The sequence below is a fragment of the Silene latifolia genome, chromosome 9 (assembly GCF_048544455.1).
Source record: "Silene latifolia isolate original U9 population chromosome 9, ASM4854445v1, whole genome shotgun sequence".
Taxonomy (NCBI): domain Eukaryota; kingdom Viridiplantae; phylum Streptophyta; class Magnoliopsida; order Caryophyllales; family Caryophyllaceae; genus Silene; species Silene latifolia.
Window position 1 is genome coordinate 8,011,669 of NC_133534.1, and position 23,561 is coordinate 8,035,229.

General features: G+C 35.6%; 4 protein-coding genes across 7 annotated transcripts; 1 reads left to right on the top strand and 3 right to left on the bottom strand.

Moving 5' to 3' along the window:
- Positions 1 to 984: 984 nt before the first annotated feature.
- LOC141598966 (sec-independent protein translocase protein TATC, chloroplastic) lies at positions 985 to 6,105 on the bottom strand. The gene is made up of 4 exons (XM_074418807.1): positions 5,645 to 6,105; positions 3,255 to 3,538; positions 1,419 to 1,709; positions 985 to 1,314 (listed from the first exon to the last, which is right to left on the bottom strand). Exons 1-4 carry the CDS (start codon positions 5,901 to 5,903, stop codon positions 1,105 to 1,107), a joined length of 1,044 nt encoding a protein of 347 aa, XP_074274908.1. The 5' UTR covers positions 5,904 to 6,105; the 3' UTR covers positions 985 to 1,104.
- An 800-nt stretch (positions 6,106 to 6,905) lies between these two features.
- On the top strand, positions 6,906 to 8,479 carry LOC141598968 (photosynthetic NDH subunit of subcomplex B 5, chloroplastic). Its single transcript, XM_074418809.1, has 5 exons — positions 6,906 to 7,249; positions 7,433 to 7,493; positions 7,583 to 7,645; positions 7,836 to 7,894; positions 7,995 to 8,479. The coding sequence occupies exons 1-5, from the start codon at positions 7,025 to 7,027 to the stop codon at positions 8,223 to 8,225; spliced, it is 639 nt and encodes a 212-aa protein (XP_074274910.1). The 5' UTR covers positions 6,906 to 7,024; the 3' UTR covers positions 8,226 to 8,479.
- Positions 8,480 to 8,765: 286 nt separating this feature from the next.
- Positions 8,766 to 11,903, bottom strand: LOC141598967 (zinc finger CCCH domain-containing protein 15-like). The gene is made up of 3 exons (XM_074418808.1): positions 11,724 to 11,903; positions 10,035 to 10,749; positions 8,766 to 9,114 (listed from the first exon to the last, which is right to left on the bottom strand). Exons 2-3 carry the CDS (start codon positions 10,734 to 10,736, stop codon positions 8,806 to 8,808), a joined length of 1,011 nt encoding a protein of 336 aa, XP_074274909.1. The 5' UTR covers positions 10,737 to 10,749; positions 11,724 to 11,903; the 3' UTR covers positions 8,766 to 8,805.
- Positions 11,904 to 14,099: 2,196 nt separating this feature from the next.
- LOC141598969 (putative zinc finger protein At1g68190) lies at positions 14,100 to 19,324 on the bottom strand. Of its 4 annotated transcripts, XR_012523689.1 has the most exons (7): positions 19,110 to 19,284; positions 17,169 to 17,681; positions 16,041 to 16,400; positions 15,493 to 15,681; positions 15,102 to 15,403; positions 14,217 to 14,468; positions 14,100 to 14,141 (listed from the first exon to the last, which is right to left on the bottom strand). XR_012523689.1 is itself a non-coding variant. In XM_074418810.1 (6 exons), the coding sequence occupies exons 2-6, from the start codon at positions 17,655 to 17,657 to the stop codon at positions 14,342 to 14,344; spliced, it is 1,467 nt and encodes a 488-aa protein (XP_074274911.1). In that variant the 5' UTR covers positions 17,658 to 17,681; positions 19,110 to 19,324; the 3' UTR covers positions 14,100 to 14,341. The 4 variants fall into 4 exon arrangements, 3 of the variants coding, with proteins under 3 accessions (XP_074274911.1, XP_074274912.1, XP_074274913.1); XM_074418810.1 differs by having other exon boundaries at positions 14,100 to 14,468; positions 19,110 to 19,324; XM_074418811.1 differs by having other exon boundaries at positions 14,100 to 14,468; positions 17,169 to 17,667; positions 19,110 to 19,233.
- Positions 19,325 to 23,561: the final 4,237 nt, after the last annotated feature.

Here is a 23,561-nt window from a genome sequence, read left to right on the forward strand (position 1 = left end):
TATGTAATATATTTATATAAATATAGAATCCTCTTAAAATTGCATGCTTAAGTAGTAAAAGTAATTTCGTCAGTAAAGAAAAGAATTGTAGTAACATTATTGGATATAGTTATATGATAGTAATCACTTATTTGAATAGTAAAAGCAATAATATTATCAGCGAGATTAGTGAAAGTGGTAGAAACAACGAGAGTAGTGAAATAATCAATATTAATGCGGCAATAGTGAACGTAACAATAATTACGGCGGGAGTAGTGAAATAATCAATATTAATGCGGCAGTAGTGACAGTAACAATAATTACGGCGGGAGTAGTGAAAGTAACAATGATTACGGGCAAGTAGTGAAATGTTATTACTATTGTTTCATTAATAAGAGTAAAATATTAATAGCGGAAGTAGTGAATTTGTCTCAAAATTTATTTCATCGTAATTTTAGGATATGTCATAAAAAATATATTAATGATAAATTTATAGGTTATGCAACTTTAACTAATTTCATTTAATGAAAAACATTTAATGGTAAATAGATGTAGCCCGGGCGAAGCCGGGCACCAATACTAGTATGTATCTATAATTTAAACCCATCTTATACAATTATACATGTGACCATGTGAGAGGATGATACTAAAACTCAGTAATGTTCGTTGTTGCTATAAGGATTCGGAATATAGAGACAAATAAGTGAATAATTTGTGTATGTTTGGCTCTAGATCTATTTTTTCTCTTTCATTTACGGATCAGTTTTCATTTTTCTTTTTTTTTTTGTTGGGCTTTTAAAGATTCTGACTTTCGTTTGAGAGTTTTCCTTTACCCTTGTTTTCTTGGTTCTTCTATGGTAATTTGAGTTGTAAGTGAAGTTTATGAATGAACTACGGAGTACATTTAGAGGGTGGTATGGGCTGCATGTCGAGAGATACTCCCACATTTATATTCCTAATGTAATGTCGATTCTATTAAGTAATACGGGTAACATAAAAGAGCAATTACGTAATAATAATACTCACATTCAACAAAAACGCTGTTATTACATACACGATACACCGTATGAGCTAACTATACAAGTAGCTGTGAACATACAAACATCTTCATATTCTTTAATGAAACTACCGGCCTATAAGCTTAACAGCCCATGCACCACCAAGGTAAAGCCCTAGAAGCGGCCCGGCTAGAAGCATTTGGGTCAAGGGATCAGTTGATGGCGTAAGTATAGCAGCGGCAACCACTGCGCCAACCACAACGTATCTCCAAATCGACAGCATTTGATCTCCCGATACCAAACCTGTTTGACCTAACAGAAGTTGTATGACTGGTACCTGTAGATAACCGATTCAAAATCACAGCACCCTTATTTCACTAAATAGCTCAAACCCTACTATTTTTCGGAAGGAATTAACTTAGGTAAGAGTCGTAAGCTTACCTGGAAAGATAACCCGGTGCTGAACATGAGGACAAGTACAAACTCGAAATATTGATCAATAGACCAAAGCGATTCAACGACCCCTTCTGCGTAAGTTACGAAGAAATTCAATGCTGCTGGGGTGAGAACTAAGTAGGAGAATGTTATACCGGCATAGAAAAGCACAGAGGAGGCCAAAACGATAGGCCCTAGAAATCGTCTCTCTGCCCTTGTAAGTCCAGGAACCACAAAAGCAATAATTTCATAGACGATGATGGGGCTCCCAATAAGAAGACCGCAATATCCTGAAACCTGATTCACACATAATTTTCAGTAGTATTGTGTGGTAAAATTTGTGCATTGCTCGAATATAAAGCAGAAAAGTGACGCTAGTTAACAAACTAAGTTGTTGTCCTGACATGCGACAATGCAGCACTAAAGCAACAGCAAAAGAAGTTGGGGATTCAGGGATGATTTTATTAGATCAAAAACAAGTAAAGTACTCCGGCATAGAAAGTACATCAGTTATATCACTCCACCTCGAATGATTGACACTATCACTTACGACTCTTTATTTATGGAGCTATAGTGTATCCTATACGGCATTTCCCAATTCGACACTTCCCTAGTGGAGACAAAAAGAGAGGCTTGCATTACAAAAGTAAAGAACAAGGCTCTTGTATGAAGCATATAGTATGATATACGACAATTCTAAGCCTTATGCCCCACTCCCAAACGTCTCTGTATTTCACTTTAAAAACTCTACTACTACATCTTTTGGATAGAATTTATGTTTTGAAATTGTGTCCCCTTACACTGTATGTCTGTATCCACATTTAATGGCAGAGTCCCTGTGTCTTAATATTTCAGTCATTGCAACTTGCAAGCCCGACACTTGGATATGTACCCATGTACGCCACCAGTACCCATTTTAGAGTAAAACCGTATTTGGTAATATTAGTTATATCTCTCCGCCTCAAATGACTGCTAACCATTCCAAGTAGTTGTAAGAACATGATCTCTTTGCAAACACTTTAATAATCCCCACGGGCAGTTTTCACTATCAACAAGGCGCCCACTTTCAAGCAACATATCAAATAGGGTGTTAGCATATCCAAACTCCACCTCCATACTAATAAATGTCAATGACAGAGATGGAGAAGATTGATTTTTAGCAATAATCTTCTGAATTAGCATTGCTCATAAGATCCCACTACAATTTCTAATTTTCTACCATAGATGTTGAGGATATGCCTGCGAGTCTCCTATACGAATCCAATTCAGGGTGACAAAAAAAACCCACCATTTCACTTATTCCCACCTAAATACAGGTACCTTTTTCCTTTAATTTGATTCTTGTATTTGGCTATGAGAGTATGAGACAATATTTACTTTGCTAAGATAACATTAGATAATGAATTAACTTGTCACGCACATTTCAATTCCAATGAATAAAACCACACTACTTTGCAACCTGGTTGCAAGAAAATAGAAGGCAAAGACAGAAGGTCTATAACAAGGCGATGACAAATTGACAGGAGGACAAAGAAAGCCATTACAGTCAATATTATTCCATCTAATTCCATAGAATAATGAACTTTGAAACACGGGAATATTGCATCGGTGTTTAGTGGAACATAAAAACAAGTTGAACGGATTTAAGAAAATTGTCACCTTGTTTTACCCTTTTCATTCCCTTTTAGGGACCTAGTAAGTAAAGGTATTTATTTTTATTTCCTTGCTCAATGGACACTGAATACAATTAAAATAATGGTAATTGTGTGGTAGAAAAGAAAATTAGTATCTCAATACCATACAGAACAATAGCCATATGTCAAGGTAGGAAGCCATTCTAACCTTCAAAGTAGTGAAGAAAAACTCGCCAGGAGCTAGTTGCAGAAAACGGACGCCTTGATCTTTGACCGGGGCTTCAAGAACCATTATCAAATCTTTTGAGAAAGCAAAACATCCCAAGATAGCGGCTCCAACACCCAGAACTGAAACAAATATCCTCTGACGAAGTTCCTCAAGGTGATCGAAAATACTCATCTCTTGGTCATCAGGAAGTTCATCCTTACTAGGGTAAAGAAAATCATAGATAGCACCCTTTCCATCGTCTGGGTTAACATTCTCTATTTCATCTGAGTGATGAGTTACTAAATTAGCTTTCATAGAAAAAATTTGACAATCTATCAAAGAATTAGACAGGTTTCCTAAGAAAGAAAAGAGTAACAATAGTACACTCTAATACTCAGAACAAAAGTAACAAGCAAAAGAAGATCGTAGACGGTTCATACAATATCCACTATCCTGCATATGTTATTGCACACAAGGACTCAAGGAAAACTTCCAATATATTCATCCTTAGCTCAATTAAGGCTGCACCACCACTTCTGTGCCATGCCATATTACACTAGTTAATTAACCAAAACTCAGTCAACCGTTTCTAAAGTAGCAAACGATTTGAACTCTCTTCCATCCACCTCCACCCCCTTCAGCAAAAATTGTCATGGTATATACTTGGGAAAGACAGTCAGATAATGTTATTGCAATTCGCTAAGCAATATAATGCCTTTCTCATGAATCCTATGTCCCACCAATTCTCTTCAAAACACAATTAACTAACCTTGTCGTTTTTTATGAAAAAAATTCACCATAAGTGTTACCCAACAACTCAACAAGGTTAACATCAACATATGGCATTTCAGTCATATAAGAGGCTAAGAGCTATTGCCAAACCTCAAATAGCCTACTTCATACTCATATAGCACCTTTGAGGAAGACATCCATTTTCAATGGAAATATGGAATTGCCAATGTTTTCGAAGTTTCCACCTCACCCCAAATACATTATGTCCACTATCCATAGGAAGACTATTAGTAGAAATATTCTTGACAATAGAAGAACTAAAGGGTGAAAGTTTCTCGTGGTATTTGTATGAATCATCAGACAAGTCTGTAACGAAAGGTAAATTTGTTCACTATATAAAGCACCTTTGACTGACTGTGTGAGACCTAAGCCTTACTTACCCTGCAATTCTGTGAATAAGACAACTTTTCATTTTTAGAAAAATAAAGTATTGCTAAAGCAATGGAGTGATAGATAACACTGAACGGTAGTAGCAAACATGTACAAGGAAGTGCAGTATGCTAACTAAATGTAATGGGACACCCTTAGTTAAATGGACTCACTGTTTTAGCCTAGAACGAAGCTAGGAAACTAACTTTCCCAAAGATAATAAAAAACAATGCATATCCCTGAAAACAAACGGGACTCAATGGCGCTAGTTTCATCTAATTCCAGAGACAGGACATTTCTTCAAGCATAACATACTCATCATATCTTATTGCAAACAAGGACTCAAGGAAAGTTCTAATACAATCATCCTTTGCTCAATTAAGGTCGCACAACCACTTCTGCAACATGCCATTCTCACAAGTCAATCAGCCAAAACTCTGCCATACTGTATCTTAAGTTGCAAAGACTCCAACTCCCTTCCATCCGCATCCACCACCAACGAAAAACAGTCATGAGATATACTCGAGAAAAACAATGGGATAATGTTATCGTAATTTGCAAAGCTATACATATGTATGCCAGCTTCTTCTGATATCCAAGATAATGCCTTTCTCATGAACCCTATATCCCAACAATTCCCCTCATAACGCGATAAACGAAGCAAATCCTCTTTCATGACAAATTTTAACCAAAGAGTGTTACCCAACAAGGTTAAAATCAACATATTTTGGCATTTCAGTCATATAAGAGCTATTGCCAAAACTCAAATAGCTTACTTAGTTACTTCATTCTTATACATGAGTTACAAATTCCCAAAATTCATAATACCCAGATGAAATACACCAATTCCAAATTCACAGACAGCAAATTAAGCAAGAATTTCATCATGGTTAACCAGTGGCAGAACTAAGGGGCTAGCAGGGGCGCTCGCCCCTTAGGATAATGGAAAATTTACTCCCTCTATCCCGTTCATTTGTTTACCTTTTTATTCTTTACGAGAGTTATTTTAATCAAAGGTAAACAAATGATAGGGACGGAGGGAGTATTTTTTAGTTAAAGTTTTCGACTTTCCATCCTAGGTTACCTTACTGAACTACTAGTTCACCCCCTAACTACAAATTCTGGTTCCGCCACTGATTTTAACTCAAATCAATACCAAATAATCCAAATTCAGCAAAACCCAGATTAAATACAACAAATTAAAACAAAAAAGGAGAGGAATTTCATACTGGGTTTATCTTGAATTGTAGAAGTGAGACCAAAATTGGTTTCTTTCGAATCATCAACTGCTAAACAAAGGGTTTTTCTTCTGTTACTGTTCAAGTAGTTTCTGGGATAAGCAGAAGATGGTGTGAAACGCGTCGTTTGGAGGATTTGAGGAAGGATACGAGGTGTTGAGGTGGGAGAGACAGGGTTGAAGGAGAAGCTGGTACTACAGTTGAGATGTGAGGAAGACATGAGGGAAGTTGCAGCACCACTCATGTTCATGTTCCTGATTCTCTACCCAGAAAATGAAAGATGTCCACAAAAGATTTGAGTAATTGAAATCAAAGATGATTAACTAAGTGGTGAGAATTTAATTCTTGTGTTTGTAAATTGTAAATGTGATTTTGTGTTTAGTTAGCTGGTTGATAGGAGTACATAGTTGGAAAGTATAATTAAATTTGTGCTTGTGAATTTCGGATAAGACACAAGTTATACCAGTAAGTGAATTATACATCTGATGTACTACATCAGATGATATATAGTTTTTGAGCATTAAGATAAAAGTTTTTGAGTTTTAATTTAAAAAACTTGAGTTTTATTATAAAGTTTTTGAGTTCATTTACTTAAACATTAATCTCAAAAAGTTACATTATAGCTCAAAAAAATTACATATAAACTCAGAAAAATTTGATTTTTAACGTCATAAAACTTAAATGTAATTTATAAATTCTATAGAAGTAAAAAAAAATACACAAAAACTCAAAAACTTGTAAGTGTGAGGTAGTACATTTGATGTACAACCCTTTTTCTCCAGGTTATACCCGTACTCGGTATCGGTTATAGTCGAATCTGTCTTTAATCGGTCATTACAGACGGATCTCGGAGAGACTCGGTGATTTCTCGTATCGCTAGAGTGAAAATCCGATACAACTCGCGAAGAACCCTAGCCCAGACACATATCAAATCCCATTTAGGTTTCGGAGCGTTTCACCCCTGGATCCCGACTCGCTGACGGGACAACAAGACCCCGTCATAGTCGTTCAAAGCGGCCACTAACAAATTCAAGGCACAAATCCTAAATAGAACAGGAATAGTAAAAAAATAACCCGAAATTCAAATAACTCCATTGTACTAGAGATGGCATTGAAATGGAGAGGATCCATTTCCGAAATTTATGTTTTCATCAATTTATTATTTTAGATTGTTTGATTTTTTTTCCATGTAAAATGAACTACAAATTCAACTCTCTTGCTTTAAATTGACTGTTGCTATAAAATATGACTGAGAAAATTCCCACCTCTACTCAGCTGCAAGATGTCCCTACAAAAGGATAAGCTGATATTGAAGCAGAAAAATATACACCAAAATTGTTGCTAATAAACTCTTTTAACATTTCAACAAAAATGGCATCTTGCTTGAATCCTACACTTCTTTGCATTAACAATTCATCACCTAAAATAAACAGTAACTTTAATTACTGTCCAACATTCTCAGTTTCCCTTAAATTGGAAAATGGCATAACAGGAAGACAAAGAAGGTTTACAAGGTTGCAAGCCGGTCTGACCGACATTGAACCCGACCTCAATGAAGACCCTAAAGACCGTTGGATCACCCCTGGTGTCTCTCCTGTTAGTTTACCTACCGTCTCTAGATAGTATTGAATATTACATTATCGTACACCCTAACCATTTATTTTCGTAGATTTTCTTCCCTTGTATATGGAAAATTGTGGCCTCGTTTTACGTTGTATAATTCTAATTTTCTTGTAGAGGTTAGGGTGTCCTAATATACTCATGTTCGCGTACTTGCAGGAAGATTTTGAATATGGAGTGTATGATGATCACCACACATACTTCGAAACCAATGACAAAGGTAAACAAATTTTAGAATCGAAAGATGGTCGACAAATAAATAAGGATTTGATAAAAAATGACATTATACAATGAAATTGTTTGTTACAGGCACATTTTGGGGAGCAGTGGCTGATGAATATAATGCTATGGGTCCACCTACTGGTTTTCAAGGTTCATTCTTATCTTTTCATGATTTTAGACGTGGTGTATCATGGACTGATCAGTCACGAGTCTTTTATGAGACGATTTCACAAATCCTTATCAGGGGTTGAGGTTTAGACCGTCTCATATACGTTTTTGTGATCATCAACCAATATCATAAAATGATGTTACAATTGGGTTTGGTTTTTTTCGATGGCAGGAATTATGTCATGGCTCTTCCTACCAGCAGTTGCTGCCGGGATGTATTACAATGTTCCGGTAGTGTACTAAGTCCATAAACTTCAAGTTTTACGAGTAATTACTTACTCCGTCTTTAATACGAAGACTGAGCTTATGTATGTTGTTGTGTAAATGGTAGGGGGAGTATATATACATTGGAGCAGGTTTATTTGTGATTGTATTTTGCATATTTGAGATGGTTAAACCAGATCAACCTCATAACTTTGAGCCTCAAATATATAACATGGAGAGGGGAGCTCGCGACAAGTTGATTTCCGACTACAATACTATGGATATCTGGGACTTCAATGAGAAATACGGAGATCTCTGGGATTTTACAGTCCAGCACGATGATGTCTTGACGAGGTAACTGTTGTCAGTCCTCAGGCAGAGGAATTCAGCTTGTTTCGAGCATTACTGCAACTGAAACTACTCAGAATAGCTTACAAACAAGGTACTCAGAAGCCAATAAGTGTACACCAAACGAATAGTATTTGAAGTTCCGAGTTGTATATAACATTTCAAGAGCAAACTTCACCATGATTCTCAGACAGAATCAAGTACGAACTAATACAACTTATTACAAAACTTAGCTCATATTTCATGGCTATTTTCCAACTAAAACATATCAGCATCCAAAGTACTGTACCTACAGAATTGCCGATATCATTGTACCTGACGCCTGACGCCTGACTCAATACTATTTTTACCTCTTGTTTTCTTTTTAAGTATTTATCCACACTATATATTTACTAGGGAGTAATATTTATCCTGATTTCATGGTTTTTCCATGCTGTGTAAACTTATCAACATACTTCAATTCACAGATATTATTAGTATACTATTATTATTAGTATTATTATTAGCTTCTTAATTCAGTTTCCGAACAGTGGATTCATTATACCTCAACTGAGCTCAGAGGATTTTGACTTTGGTATCAGTGGAACCGGCTACTGGAGCCTCAGTGGAAGCGTGTCCTGCTCTTCCTGAGTGAGGGCATGACGAAAGTGGCAGCGATGACCATAAGGGCATGTAACTCCAGCAAGGACCATACGACAGACTTCAGTCTTGTAGCGAGGGTGACGAATGACAGGGCGAAGTTCCTTAATCCCATGTGCAAATTGGCAATGATCTCCATAAGGACAGTTCCCAGTATCCTGCCATTTGTTGCATAACTCAGTCTTGAACATCCCTTGATTGAAAACATCCATCTCTATTGGACCGTCTATCCTGCCTCCTCCTTGCACATATACCTTTTGCTACAGTTGGATGATAAATACAGTATTAGAATCATAGAGTTCACGGATATAATATCAATATGCATCACCTGGTAATGCAGAATTCCTTTGCATTGCATGATTAGTTATAGTACAGCAAGTTTATGATTGCTTTTTCATTAATATCAACACCAACCTAAGGCAAAAATACTTCAGTTGATGTATAATGGCTGACATGTAATGCAGTATATTGGCCTCAGGGATATTATACAGCAATACGACATTCTGATGCCAGTTAAATTCTGTCTGAACTCGATACTCTCTGTAGAATCTGGTTATCAGGCCTAAATCAGATGTAGGACTGCTAAGCTAGTCAAAATGCATCAAAATTGTATTCAAATTATGGACGAAAGGTCGTCAAAAACAAGCCTGAATAGTGTTGTTCAACACTGAAGGTACATGAGCATCACACAGTTTCATCGAAATGACAAGGAAATCAGACACTCAGTCAACCAGGGAAGCATATGCCTTAATCAAACCGCAAACTGCAAATGACATCGATTTGTATGGTATGACAAGCAGAAGTGTTTATACACATCGCTTGATTGTATTCTTCTCCTTTGATATGAATTCCTCGTCACTAGTTATATATATTGGAACTTCAACAATACCTCATTCCATATCTGATCATATATCCTCCACAACCACCACCACCACCGTCACATCAATGAACAAATTCGATTGTAACTTCAGTAAGTTTTCAACAAGCACATTCAATGCACTCCAAAATATTACTGTAGTTATTATGACTGATGATCATTAACTCAATCTAACATCAGAAAGCCAACAAGAAAGCAAACAAGTGAAAACTAAGTATCTTACTCTTTAAGCAAACGCCTAAAATCGAAAGTAGCAAAATTCCAAGCAGCAGCAATATATAGTAGCAGTAGCAGCAAACATACCGGGCCAGAGACAGGACTAGTAGAGCGAGTTTTAGACGAACCACCACGCTTAGGCTTCGGCTTAGCCTCGGAAGAGCTTCCACTCGAGCCAGCTGCACTACCAGGACTTATCTTCAGATAACCCTTAGACCGGATAGAAATACTCTTAGGCAAAGTAACTCTCCCTGCCTCAACCTCTTGCTGGTTTCTCTCATCCTCAATCACACTTGTCGGACTCTCCGAATTATTCTCAAACCCTTCCTCCAAGCCACCTCCACCAGTATTCGTCTCACTGCTCGATTTTCCACCAGTCAAGGGAAGAGGATCAGAATATGCTGCTGCTGTCTGGAGTTCAGCGGCTTCAAGGAGGAGGTTGATCTGAAGGTTGAGCTCATGGTTTGCAAGGCGGAGATTGGTGTTCTCTTGGCGGAGAGTCTCGGCCTCCTTGAAGGTCTTTTTGAGCTGCGACAAGCATAATGTGAAGCGGTTGGTGAGGTCACTGTGCTCAGACATTAGGCGAGAGAAGGAAGCCACTGCAGCGGCTGTGGTAGCGGTTGCGCGCTGCTCGCTTGAGCTTCTGCTGAAAGGTGTTGGAGAAGTGCCGCGGCCAGATTGGAAGAAGATAGAGGAGTACGGCGTTGAGGAGAGCATATCCGAGAGTCCAGTGATTTGCGACATTCTCGACATGTTTGCCGTCCTTGAGGAAGATATTTCTTGCTGCATTTTTAGGTTTTTGCTGCAAAACGGATCAATTTCATCAATTTTAGGTTTTTCTGCAATTTTCGAGAATTTTATCAACAAATACTACGATACACAGCAAAATTTTACTGCTTTCAGCTTGCGATTTACAGAATTTGCAATTAAACAAAGTAATATTCAAAAAATCATAAATTTTGTGAGCGATTACAAGAATACAAAATTAATCTACGAGAACAAATTTCGCACAAAATAATTTAAAGATGCGTTTTCTCACTGGATTGATAAGGAAAATTACTTTACATCAGGATTACTAGAACTTCCGGAACTATTTCATTGATCTTCAACAGTAGCTAAGTAAATTATACAGCGAAGTTTCGGATTTAACTAATCTTACAGCTTAACAGCAAAATCACAAGCGAAATTAACTGAAACACGAAATCGCCGAAAAACAGAAAAGAAACAAATCATTAATTGCATATCAGAGTTCATTCGATCAATAACTAATTCAATTTCGATCAACAACAGAGAAGAAGCGAATTGTTATTACAAATTCAAACGAAATGATAACTGTTCCGATCAACAACTAAATCAATACTACAGCATGATCAACAAGTAATTCAATACTACAGCATAACAGCAAAATCACAAGCGAATCTAAGATAAATATGAAATCGCCGGAAAACAGAGAAGAATTGAATAATTGCATATCAGTATATCACAATTCATTCGAACATAATCGTTACTAAAAAAATCGAATTGAGAACTGTTCCGAACAACAGCTAATCCGATTCCGTAAAATCTTAACTATACTTCGATTTTTAGGTTAAAACCTCGATATTCGTCGAATTCTCACGGAGAAAAACACAGAGTTCAATTCAATTGAAATAATGTTCGCATTGAAATTTATGATCAGTACATTGCGAATCATGAAAGATTCACAATTTCGACATTGCAACAGGAATGAACTAAAAAAATTGAATTATGCAAAAGTTGAGAGCGATCATTACTTACAAATTAACTTCTTGATATAATCAGCCTCGAATTAGCGGTGAAGAAATCGGAACAAATAGTTAATATCGTCGACGGATAAACACAGTAGAAATAGAAATTAGAGAGAAAATATTATGGAGAAAAACGGAGGTAGAAAATGAGAGAAAATTTAGAGAGAGAAAATGAAGTGAGAGATGAAGAAATGGGCGGGAACAAGTAGAGATGGAAGTGTCATGGAACTAACTACTAGGTATCTAACGACTTCATGTAAAGCGAGATTATTTAGCTTATTGAATTTTTTTTTTCTTCGGTTTAAAAAAGACACAAGATGAGTACAATACAAAAGAAAGTGGATATTGAATTTCATGTATGGTACTTTTGTTTGAGCCATTAGGTTAAGATTAAGTTCAATTAATTGGAAACGATAAGAAACGTAAAAAAGATGATACTTATCAGTGAGAGATGTAATCTTCTCTAAAATATTACAACAGGTATAAAAAACGTAATTAAATTTTTAATTCAAAGTACTCGGAATAATGGTTAATATGGATGGTAAAGACTATTATTGATAAACAAGTAATCAAAAGTTTGCTTTCTAACTCGTTAATCAAAATTGAGAGGAATTTTCCATTACTCTGCATTGTCGATACGGAGTACATGAGAAGATATACTTAAGGAGAACATTCAAAGTGTTATCGATCAGAAGAGGTTAACAATTAAAATAAGAAAAATGAGATAACGTCATTAGATAGTATTGAGTTTCGATATCACCCTCTCACATAAACATGTAGAGTCCATTAAATAATATCCCTACATAAGAGTATGTGAGAGACTATGAGGGTGGTAACTAGTAACATTATTATAGTATCAATGGTAAAACGGTCATTAGTTCATTACAATATATAATTTCCGACATTAAATCAAAATCAAAATATTGTGTTAGGAACCAAAATCAACTTCATTCTATTTTTTTTGTTGATAAATTGATAATAACTCCATACTATATTTATCCTATCTCCATAGGGATTGGATATCAAATGTTACCTTAATGTTGGAGTAACTTGAATTTGAAGGTTGTGAAAAATGTGATGTGGACTAAATAAATGAATAATTGTCAAGTAATTGAACTCAATTGAAATGAGTAGACAATGACAATGAATACAATTGTGGGTGTTTTGCTTCTCTAATACAACTATAACAAACACAACTTAACATTGTTTGGTAACAAAAAGGCACATGATCCCACACTTGCTATTCTCTTTTTCATAATCACTTTTTAGATGATGTTAATGGTTGTTAATGTTAGGGCCACAATTCTTCTTATACAATTAATAACTATTTGTGTTCTTACTATTGGCTTTGATTTAATCCTGCTTTTCTACTCCTTTGAAGACAATTGTCAATGATTATAAATCAACCAACAAGTTGATTTTTTCACCAAAAAACCCCCAACAAATGCCATAAACAATGAACAAAGAAGAAACACGTGACTTATTTTCCAAAAAAAGGAAAAAAATTGAATGTGATTTATCTTAGCTACCTATTCTTATATGAGATTGTCTCGAGGCGAGACTTACAGTAACTCATTAACAACATTACCCTAATGCCTCACAAATTGCGGTGTAAAGGAGGGGTTGGATCAATATAAAGAGTTGTATGAAAATTATGCTGAGAGTTGAATTGAATGACCTATAGTCCTATACTCACAAAAGAGAGCAGTCACTTTACTGAGCGATTTTGATTGAGTATAATTCAAAACCAATATAAATAGGATTTTATGAGTATTTTGAGTTATTCTTACATCTGTAGTACATGAGACTTATTGTACAACCGTTCATTGACCAACTTCCCATAGTTAAACCTTATTTTACCGTGATGCGGTATGAAATTGGTTTTTATCGCTCTATATCCTATATAAGATCCTCTCATGAATCATGATAAACTTATCATGAGACCTCTCTTAAAATGTGTCGGATCATTTGACATAACTCTTTAATAGGAATATTTATAATAGTTGGGCTTCAACCATCACCTTAAGGTTTTGGTTGAGATGGTTCATCTATCACTCTTCAATTTTCAGTCACCCTAATATCTCAAAATCCGATCATTGGTTAGCAGGGTCTTAATAAGTCCACAAAACCACAACCAACATTAAGAAATAGTTTGATGCCAAATCTGATCAAATAAATGATGCAGTGAAAAAGTAGTCTCACCAGTTTAATATCTTAATAATCACGTTTTGGATATTACATGCACACTAATTCCAGACAAAACTATTAACTGTTGTATAATGATGTTACGGTGCAAACTCATGTCCCACGTCGGTGTGAAACATGGGTTTGCACCCTAACAGACGACTTCGTTATAAACCTGCTCAATAAATAACACCTTAGTATACATGACTGGCTGCTTATGCATTATTCTGAAAGGAACCAACTTCTGATCTTCATGTACATAATGAAATGAAGGTCGAACAGAAGCCCGATAAATTCGAGAAAAAAAAATGTCCGATACAAACAATGAGATGGAGGTCTAATTTAACTTGTTGGGTTACAAAAATGCAAAAGGTAATGTCAACAATTGATTTTATCAAATTGGATATTTACATATAATACAAGAGAGAAAGAGAGACCGAAATTTCAGTAGCTTTTAGTCACGCTTGCAGCCTCGGAGTCATAGCCTTGAACCTTCATGTACCGGTTTTTTATCCTCTTATGCATATCAGCTTTACCCTTCCGAGGTGACAGTGGAGTTTGTTTACCTTGCCTGTATAGAAGTCAGTTTCATCAGTCATCCAATATTCTTGAAATTATTCTTAAGCTACTATAGAATTAGATTTCAGTCAGTACTATGCTGGATCAGATTGGGTTGTCGGAACTCTCACTGAATCTACGATGAAATAAATCAAAATGAGTGCCTAAACTGTTTACAGAACTTATGAAGTGAGCTCGTAGTTGGTCAATGCAACTCTCGTCTCAATCTTTATATCAGATCATCTGTAAACAGTCTGTATATTCTCGACACACAGTGGTGAAGGGAGGGGGGGGCTTGAAGAGGCGGTCGCCTCCGCTGGCGTTAGAAAATTTCGAAATTTTTAGTTAAAATTTTGGAATTTTTCGAGAACCCCTTATAATATTACCCTTTCGGCCCCCTGAAAATTTTCGCACCCGCTGACTTAAAATCCTGGTTCCGCCAACGACACATGACATAACGAGTGAGGTTGTGCACAAATACAATGGAAACTTAAACCACGCGATAGGCGTGACCGTGTGAGCAGTCCAGACACCGAGGTAATGTTACTGTACTCACAACTGACTGAAGAACTCATGTATTGCTAAGTTGGCAACCAAAAAACATCGGAAGAAAATCGGAGAAAAGGGAAATAATGAAATCACTTACATTCGAGTCTTGCTTCTTTCTTTGGATGGCCTTACTGAAGGTTCTCCGTTTTCTATATCCTTATCATGCGCTCCAGTCATTTTGCTTACTTCTTCACCTCTAGCAAAGCATCCTGAATGTCCACTGTCAAAGCATTCACTTCCGCTACTCTCAGCACTAAGCCTTGACGGAGAAAATGAAGGGGACCCTGAGGATCTGATTAAGTAATACGGATTTTTCATGCTTTGAGACAAATGGTTACGATACTGATAAGGCGGGTTTGCTCTCTCATTGACATAAACAGATGATGAAGCAGAAACATCCTGAAATGCACGTCGAGAAACAGGAAAAGATTCAGCTCATTTTTTCAATTAGCGGAAATGATTTTATCAGTGATGCAAGATTTTTGCACCTCTTTAGTTGCCTTTTCTATCTCAGCCCATGTCATATCATCTCCAAGCAAAGATTCAGCTAAGCCAATATCGCCGGAGAAAAAGTCTTCAAAGTTTCGGAAAGTTACGTCCACATCTGGTATGTTGAAAACATCGGAGTATCCAGCCTCTTCACAAACACCAATATCTTGGATATTTTGAGACCAAATCTGCAGTTTCACTTACAAAAAATTGGCACCAGCAGCAACAACAAAAGCGTCTTGATCCCAAATTGAATTGGGGTCGACTAGACGACTACCATGAATTATCATTTGAAACCGTCAATGACATATTACATAAATAAAAGAGAAAAAGAAAAATGGAAGTAGCCAATACACAAAGTAATGAAACTCCGCAAGTGAGTGTCTTTATGGCTAACATTGACATTTGACAGTCTCAGACACACAAAATATTGGCGAGTTAGTATTAGGTTTGTGGCGGCTAGCGTAAAACAAGTCGTACTTTCAATATATCGGCTAAACCAGAAAATTACAGTAACATTCACTATACAAGAGAGTAATTTACCTACCTGATTAGGGTCTGTTGGATTTTTACTTGGCCAAAATGGGTCTCCTGCAGAAGGAGATCCCGATAAATGGTCTAACTGTGAGGATGATGTAAACCCTTCACCTTTTGACGCCACTTTTGAACTGTCCGAGCATTGAGGACTATCAGCAAGACATTGGCTCCCTTGCAGTTGGTTATTTACGCCTTCGTTGAGCTTTCCTGATGTGTTATCAACTGCGGAAGGCATACCAGGTTCATCATAACGATGTAGAAGTGGTGGTGACTTTTCATCCTCTTCAGTGAGCTGAAGCTTTTTCAAGTCGAGAATTTGTTGCATGATCAAGCAATTATTTTGTTCTTTCTGATGATTGACTGATTGTTCCTGCAAAATTAATGACTGTTTGAAATCCGCCGTCTAATTTAAAAGTTGTGATGGAACCAAATAACTTCTCCAACTTACTGATTTATCCATTTAGGAACTCCGTAATTACACATTTGTCTAAAGCAGGTAAAATAGTATGGATTATGAGCTAACATAACCGTTATCTGAACTATACAAACTCGACAATGCATGAACAGAAAATGCATTAACATTTCCTGCAACATTAAGCAGTACTCCGTAGCATTTTGTTCTCAGATTCCTCAACAAAATTGTCGTTTCAAGGTCTTCTTTGAAAGATACAGAACAAAACCTTACGCAAAATATGACGTATCATCTTACAACAATGAACTAAATTACGGAGTATAATTCATCGATCAGCTTTTGAAAAACCTAGAGTCACAGACAGTCAGTTCTCTGCACCTTAATTTTACCGAACTTGTCTTCACAAAATTCAGAACTTAATTTTTCAGACTTCATCGGATTTTTTATTAACTGAACTTGTATCTTACTCATATTTTTCTGAAAATACGCAAAACTGCAAAAGTAAGGTAACGATATCAAGTCCATACTCAGGCACAATACTTCCTGTTTTTATGCCTCTACCGGAGATTTGGAGTAAGCTAAAAGGCCTCGCATCTCTTGATAAGTGGGAAAAACAAGACGCTAAATTGATAATATGACTAAACAGTACGAGTACTTCATTAAACACTCCATTGACACCGAAAAAACGGTTTATGAGAAATACAATACTGTTATATTCATGTGTACCTTGTAGTATTGGCCGCTAGAACCCGTTTCATGTTCTGCACCGACAAAAGAACTTGTACCCTCAGTCGAACTTGCAAAACTTCTCGAAGTCACTCCAGCCATTTCACTGGACATTCCCGATTCATCTCCATGTTGACCACGAGCAGAAAACTCATCCAACTCATTAGCCCCAAAACCCCACAAAGCCGCGAAGTTCTTAGCTGAAGGGCACCCAGTAAAGCTGCTAATCATCAGCTTCTTATGCTGATGAGGAGGAAGGCGGTGCATCCGAGTATCACACCCTCGACAAAGTAACATTAAATGATCCAAACATCGGACACTGGCTTGATTGTATCTACAAGAGTCACATAGGAGAGTTCGAGTATGGCGACTAGAAAGTGCATTTGCTGAATGAACTTTGGAATCACAAGACAGACACAGAAATGCGCCGTCTGCTTGACAGTAGATTATTGGTCTTGGTGCTCCACAGAATTCACACGTTTTCTCCATTTTTCAGCAACTTCAATCATTGGACTGCAAAATGTTAGAATATAATAGCTTAAATTGTATAGCATACAGCAGATAAAGACATTGATTGAGATATGATCATGACCCGGGTTCAAACCCACTAAAATAGGCATCGCAGTCGCTGGTGTAAGCCATTAGCCATGAATATTTAGAAATTGTCTAAGGGTCAGATTTACGCAACCATACCCTTTATAGAGGTAAAATACGTCGTAAATTGCTCCAACCAATTGTTACTTTACAAAATAAGAAGCACAAACAGTTCACAAATATTATCCTACAACCAGTTGTATAGTAGCATTATACAACCGCCTCAAAGTTATTGAGCTCTTACACAAAGTTGTTGAGCTATTTTAGAAGTTATTGAGTTATTTACGAAGTTATTGAGCTTAATAATTATTCTGTTAAGCTCAATAACTCTGTATCATAGCTCGATAATTTTGTTAATAGAACTCGATAACTTTATAACAAAGCTCAATTACTTTGAATAAGTTGTATATACAACCAGTTGTATAATATATTAACTGCAAACAGTTTATTAAGTCGTTTTACGTAGTTATCATGTTCCGAAACTGACATCAAGTCCCCAACTCCATTAAAACTGAAAAATTTATTTGTGGGATGGATAAGTGGCATACATCATACAGCATAGAGTTTAATGTTACATAGTACAGACAACTTTTAGGCCAATAGTATGATATGCTGTCAGTCTGTCATAGATTAAAAATGTTCTATAGATAGATAGAACTTTTCTGCACTCATGTTTAGATAATTGTGAAAGGACAATAATATCCAACCAAAAGTCTATGGATTCCACCATTCATCCACTTCACATATATACCCTCCCTTTAGTAGGGTTTCTATCTCAGAATCTTAGTCATTTATTTACCTTTTATATTCATTATGAGAAATATTTTAATTAAAAGTAAACAAATAATTGGGACGGAAGAGTAATTAGATCAACATCATTTCATTAAGGTAGTAATCTAACACTTTGTTTATCAAGTTGGTCTCCTGTAAAACCGTTGTATGGTACAACCTATCTATTATCGTACACCATACAACGACCTTATCCGAGTTTGATTTAAACTATTCACATATAGTTCAAAAAAAAAAAAAAAAAAAGAATCATATGCTATTACAATTACGCTAGTTTAGGGGTCCACTACATACACTTTTACTTAGTCAAGTCAAATTATGACCTTCTATAATCAATCACACCATAACCTTGCAGAAAATCAAAGCATAAACCTTCCAAAAAACATGAAATCAAGCAATTGTGTCGGTTTCCGTTTCAGTCATTTGTTTACTTTTAATATTAAACAAATGATCGGGACCGAGGAAGTAGTAATAAGTTACTAACATGGTAAATATCAAACATATATATATATACACAAGTCAAAAATGGAGGGAAATTTAGAAAAAAAAAAGAGAAACCTGAGAGTTATGGAAGAGCAGGAAAAAGGGAGAAGGAAAAGTACATGAAGAGGCAGAGTTGAGAAGGTGAAGAGTGATGAGGTTAAGACATTTGTATTGATATGGTGGTGGTCATGGGTCTTTTGGATTGATGAATTATGAATATGTTTGCTTTCTTTATTGCCTGCCACCTTTTTTTAATCTAATAATTTGATCTACTTTTTTCCTACCTTTTTAGGTGATGTGTGCATGGTGGGGGTGACTTATATCCACGTGTACTCTAATTAAAGTGATTATTGTACTAATTTATTATTAATAAAAAATTTAATACTCGTAATAATTCTTGTATAAAGCTGTTTTATGCAGAGTACTTGAAAAATCAACTAATATTTTACCTAAATTATCCATTAAAATAACTTTCGTCAATCACCATTTTTTCCTTAATAACGGCATCATGGTCTTTTACTCTTTTATACTCCCTCCGTCTCAATCATTTGTTATCTATTGTATTTAGCACAGACCAAGGAAATGCAAGTGGATTTCTAATAAATTAATATAATATTATTATTTCATCCACTTGCACACTACCTTTTACATATAAAACTTACCAAAAGTAGAAATAGATAACAATTCACTGATACACTCCAAAATGAAAATAGATAACAAATGACCGGGACGGAAGGAGTACATGGTTTTATAGTGTGTGATTATAAAACCATTGTATAGAAAACTACTCATAAATTAACTTCGTAGATCTTGTTCTTTTCGACTTCTTAGTTCGGCTCATTTTAGTTCAACTTAGATCACTTCAGTTTAACTTAGCTTATTTATTTCAGCTCACTTCAGTTCAATTTAGTTCAATTAAGTTCAGTTTAGCTTCATTCAGCCAAAGAACAAGGCCTTGGTCAGGTAATAGAAGAGTTTGTGAATCCCATAAGGGTGAAATGTATAGTGGGTAAAATTTGAGTGAAACTCTTAAAAAACTTAGGTTCAAGCCTTTCCAAGAATAAGTTTGCACAGGTTATTTAATTATGACTTGACATTGTGCCTTATAAATTACGAGTATGTCACCCCGATTGATTGACCTACTATACGAGATTTGCAATAATTGTAAACAATAATGACGACATACTTTGTATATATTTTAATCATAATCATTATTTAATAATTGTAGACTTACCAATCATACATGGAGAAAGGGTTGGACAAAAGTAAACACATAGACACGTCGGATAGATACTTAATTAAAGTCGCTAAATTTTTTTTCTTATAAAATACACTTATTGTTTCCATTATTTATTTGCCTTTAATTAAAATACTTTTACAAGAATAAAAAAAAGACAAACAAATGATTGAGCAAAGAGACTAATTAATCAAAATCGTAAGCTTAGAAAAACCATGTCTAGTTTTCAATGTTTATAAGATTATTTAATTATAAATTAGTGCTCTCCAATTTTAACAAAAATTTTCAAGTTTTTCAATTATCCTTCACATAAGCAAATAGACACGGTAAATAAATATTGATATTTCATACTTTCAATTACTAAACTGAAAAAATATAAATTAGAAAGAAAAATAAAGAATACACAAATTATTATATAAAATCATCTCATTAGATAGGACTAGCCCAATAAAAAAAAGTCCAATTAAATTTAAAAAATAAACTCATAAAATAATTCATTTTAATAACCCTATGTTTTATATTGATAACCTACAGTCCTACATATCAAATACTAAGGAGTCGTTTGGTTACATACGGGAACTTACAATGCCTAGGAAGTGTCATATCACATGAATTTAGAATTCATGTGAATTAGAAAATGTTGTTTGGTTACATATAGGCATTGTAATTCATGTAGGCATTCCCACTTACCTAGGGGGATCTAGGTAAGCAACTTCCTCCATTATGGAGGAATTGGAATTCATGGGAAGTTCCAATTCATGTGAATTGGGGTAACCAAACAACCTACCCATTTTGCAATTCACATGAATTAAAGTTCCTGTGTAATTTAGTGGGCAACCAAACGACCCCTAAATGTTAGCATTATCATCAAATTCCAAATTAACAAAATTAAATTAATATATTAATAAAATTTAATGCTAATACTGCGTATTAAACTATTATTTTTTTAAACAAATCTTGCTTATGATCGTCTTCTCAAAAGACCTCCTCCCCTCACTCTCTTATTTGCAGCTTGTGATCTTCTCAAAGTGATGAAATATATTGATTCTCAATGAGAATGTGTATTTTTTTTTAGACCAGTTTTATAGTATATGACGATCATATAGAAAAGCTGTTGAATAAATAATTTTAAGAGTTGAAATTAGTAGGAGCCGACGCCAACTAAGAGAGTAATGTTAAGGGCAGCAAGTTGGCAAGAATTAAATGAGGACCCATATTGACGTTATCTTATTCATGTGATCTAAAACTTTGGCTACTTATCCAATTACAATGCGACATGATTCATTGCCAAAATACTATTCCAATAGATTTGAAACAAATCTGTATATTTTATAATCACTTTTCGAACAATTGGATTGGATATGGCGTGCATGATAAGCACTTTGGATATGATTTTGGTGATGCACTTTTTGGCATAATTAAGGAAACATCATGGATTGATTGGTCACTGTTAATCACTTGCGTTTGCTGTTAGTTAACCATTTGTTGTTGTGGCCAAATTAGAACTTGGTATTCATCAACCCAACTGACGAACACAAATTCTCATTATAGACGGACACTATCCGTCTATACGTATAGACGGATACCATTTTTCCTCATAAAATATCCATTTGTCATAAAGTGGGAAGCACATGGGGGTGCTCCACCTTGTCCCCCCTACCCATTCTATTAGAGGTCTTTACCAGTCTGTTCGCCCCACCCGTCTATACCAAGACCTATTGACTGACGAACTGTCCAGATTATACATTTATACCTACCCACCTACCGTATACTAGTTGATGGGCATGTATGGACTAGGCTTTACTCCCTCCCAGTCACTATAATGTTCCCTCTTTCCCAAAACGGATTATTCAAGTAATGTTCACCTTTCTATTTTTAGAAACTTTTACTCTTATTTTATTCATTTCTCTCTCCTATCACCAAACCCCACACAACTCTTTTACTCCTATTTTATTACTTTCCTTTATGTTTTGGCCCCACAATTCTTTATTTAACTACTAATAATTCATCCCTCTCTCCTACCATCAACCCCACACAACTCTTTTACTAATATTTTAATACTTTTCCTTAAGTATCGTGCCCATATCAAAGGGGGACATTATAACGACTGGAGGGAGTATTATTTTGGATTGAAACTGATCTGATTTAAACTGAACTGAATTTATAAAATTTAAACTGAATTGAACTAAATTTATAGGATCTAAACTGAACTAAACTTATAGAATCTAAACCGAACTTAAATTAAGTGACATATATGATCTACTAAACTGAACTGAACTTATTGGATCTTGAACTGAACTGAACTTATAGGATTTGAACTGAATTGAACTTATAAGATCTGAACTTATAGAATCTGAACTGAACTGTACTGAACTTATAAGATCTGAACTAAACTTAAATTAAGTGATTTAAGTCCAAAAGAACAGGGCTTATATGCCATAGAGCCGGCTAGATAAGATATAATTGGTCTCTCTTAAAACGGGTATATCAGTTAAGAATAAAATGAGTTAAATGTTAATTTTTTTTTTGGTGTAAACCGGGGTGTCCACCGTCGACAACAGTGTATAATCCCCTCGCCGCGCGTGCTCTCACGAAGAGGTAAACGGCTGGCCAAAGAGTTTGCTCTATTCCCATTGGCGGGGATCGAACCCCTGACCTCATGGTTAAGGGATGAGGTGAGCAATCACCACACCAAACACATTTGGTTAAGTTAAATGTTAAATAATACCCTAATAGTCAGATGTACGGAACGAGACACGTGGATCTGACACGTGTTCCCATAAATAATATGCAATGTTCACCGGTAACTAATCCTCATTGTTTAAGCTATTTCATTTTATCTCTTTGCAATTGATCGGGCACAGATAGCTCCTCATGAGAAAATCGGTCGACGAAAAAGAAGCATAATCTGACTTAAGCATTAGAGGGGCTTTCCTTGGAACCTTCGAGGCCAGGTTTATTGTGCACTTCAGGTGAAAGGTAGAAGAAATGAAAACGGTTCAAAGATCTCACGCACGTCCTTGCATCAAGTCACATTTTTATTTATTTAATTAAATTTCATGAATTTTATCTGAAACATCAACAAATCTCGTCTTTTAAATGTGTATTTTTTAATGTTGTGACTAAGAAGTTACTCATCTTTATTAGCAATTGATTTTAAGATATACTTTTTTGGATTTATAAAATGACTTAGCTCTCTTTTCTACGGGTGTGAAGTCCTTTTTGACCTATTTAAAGCTATATCAATAGTTCCACACGACGCTTCCCTAGGCTATATACATACTGAATTA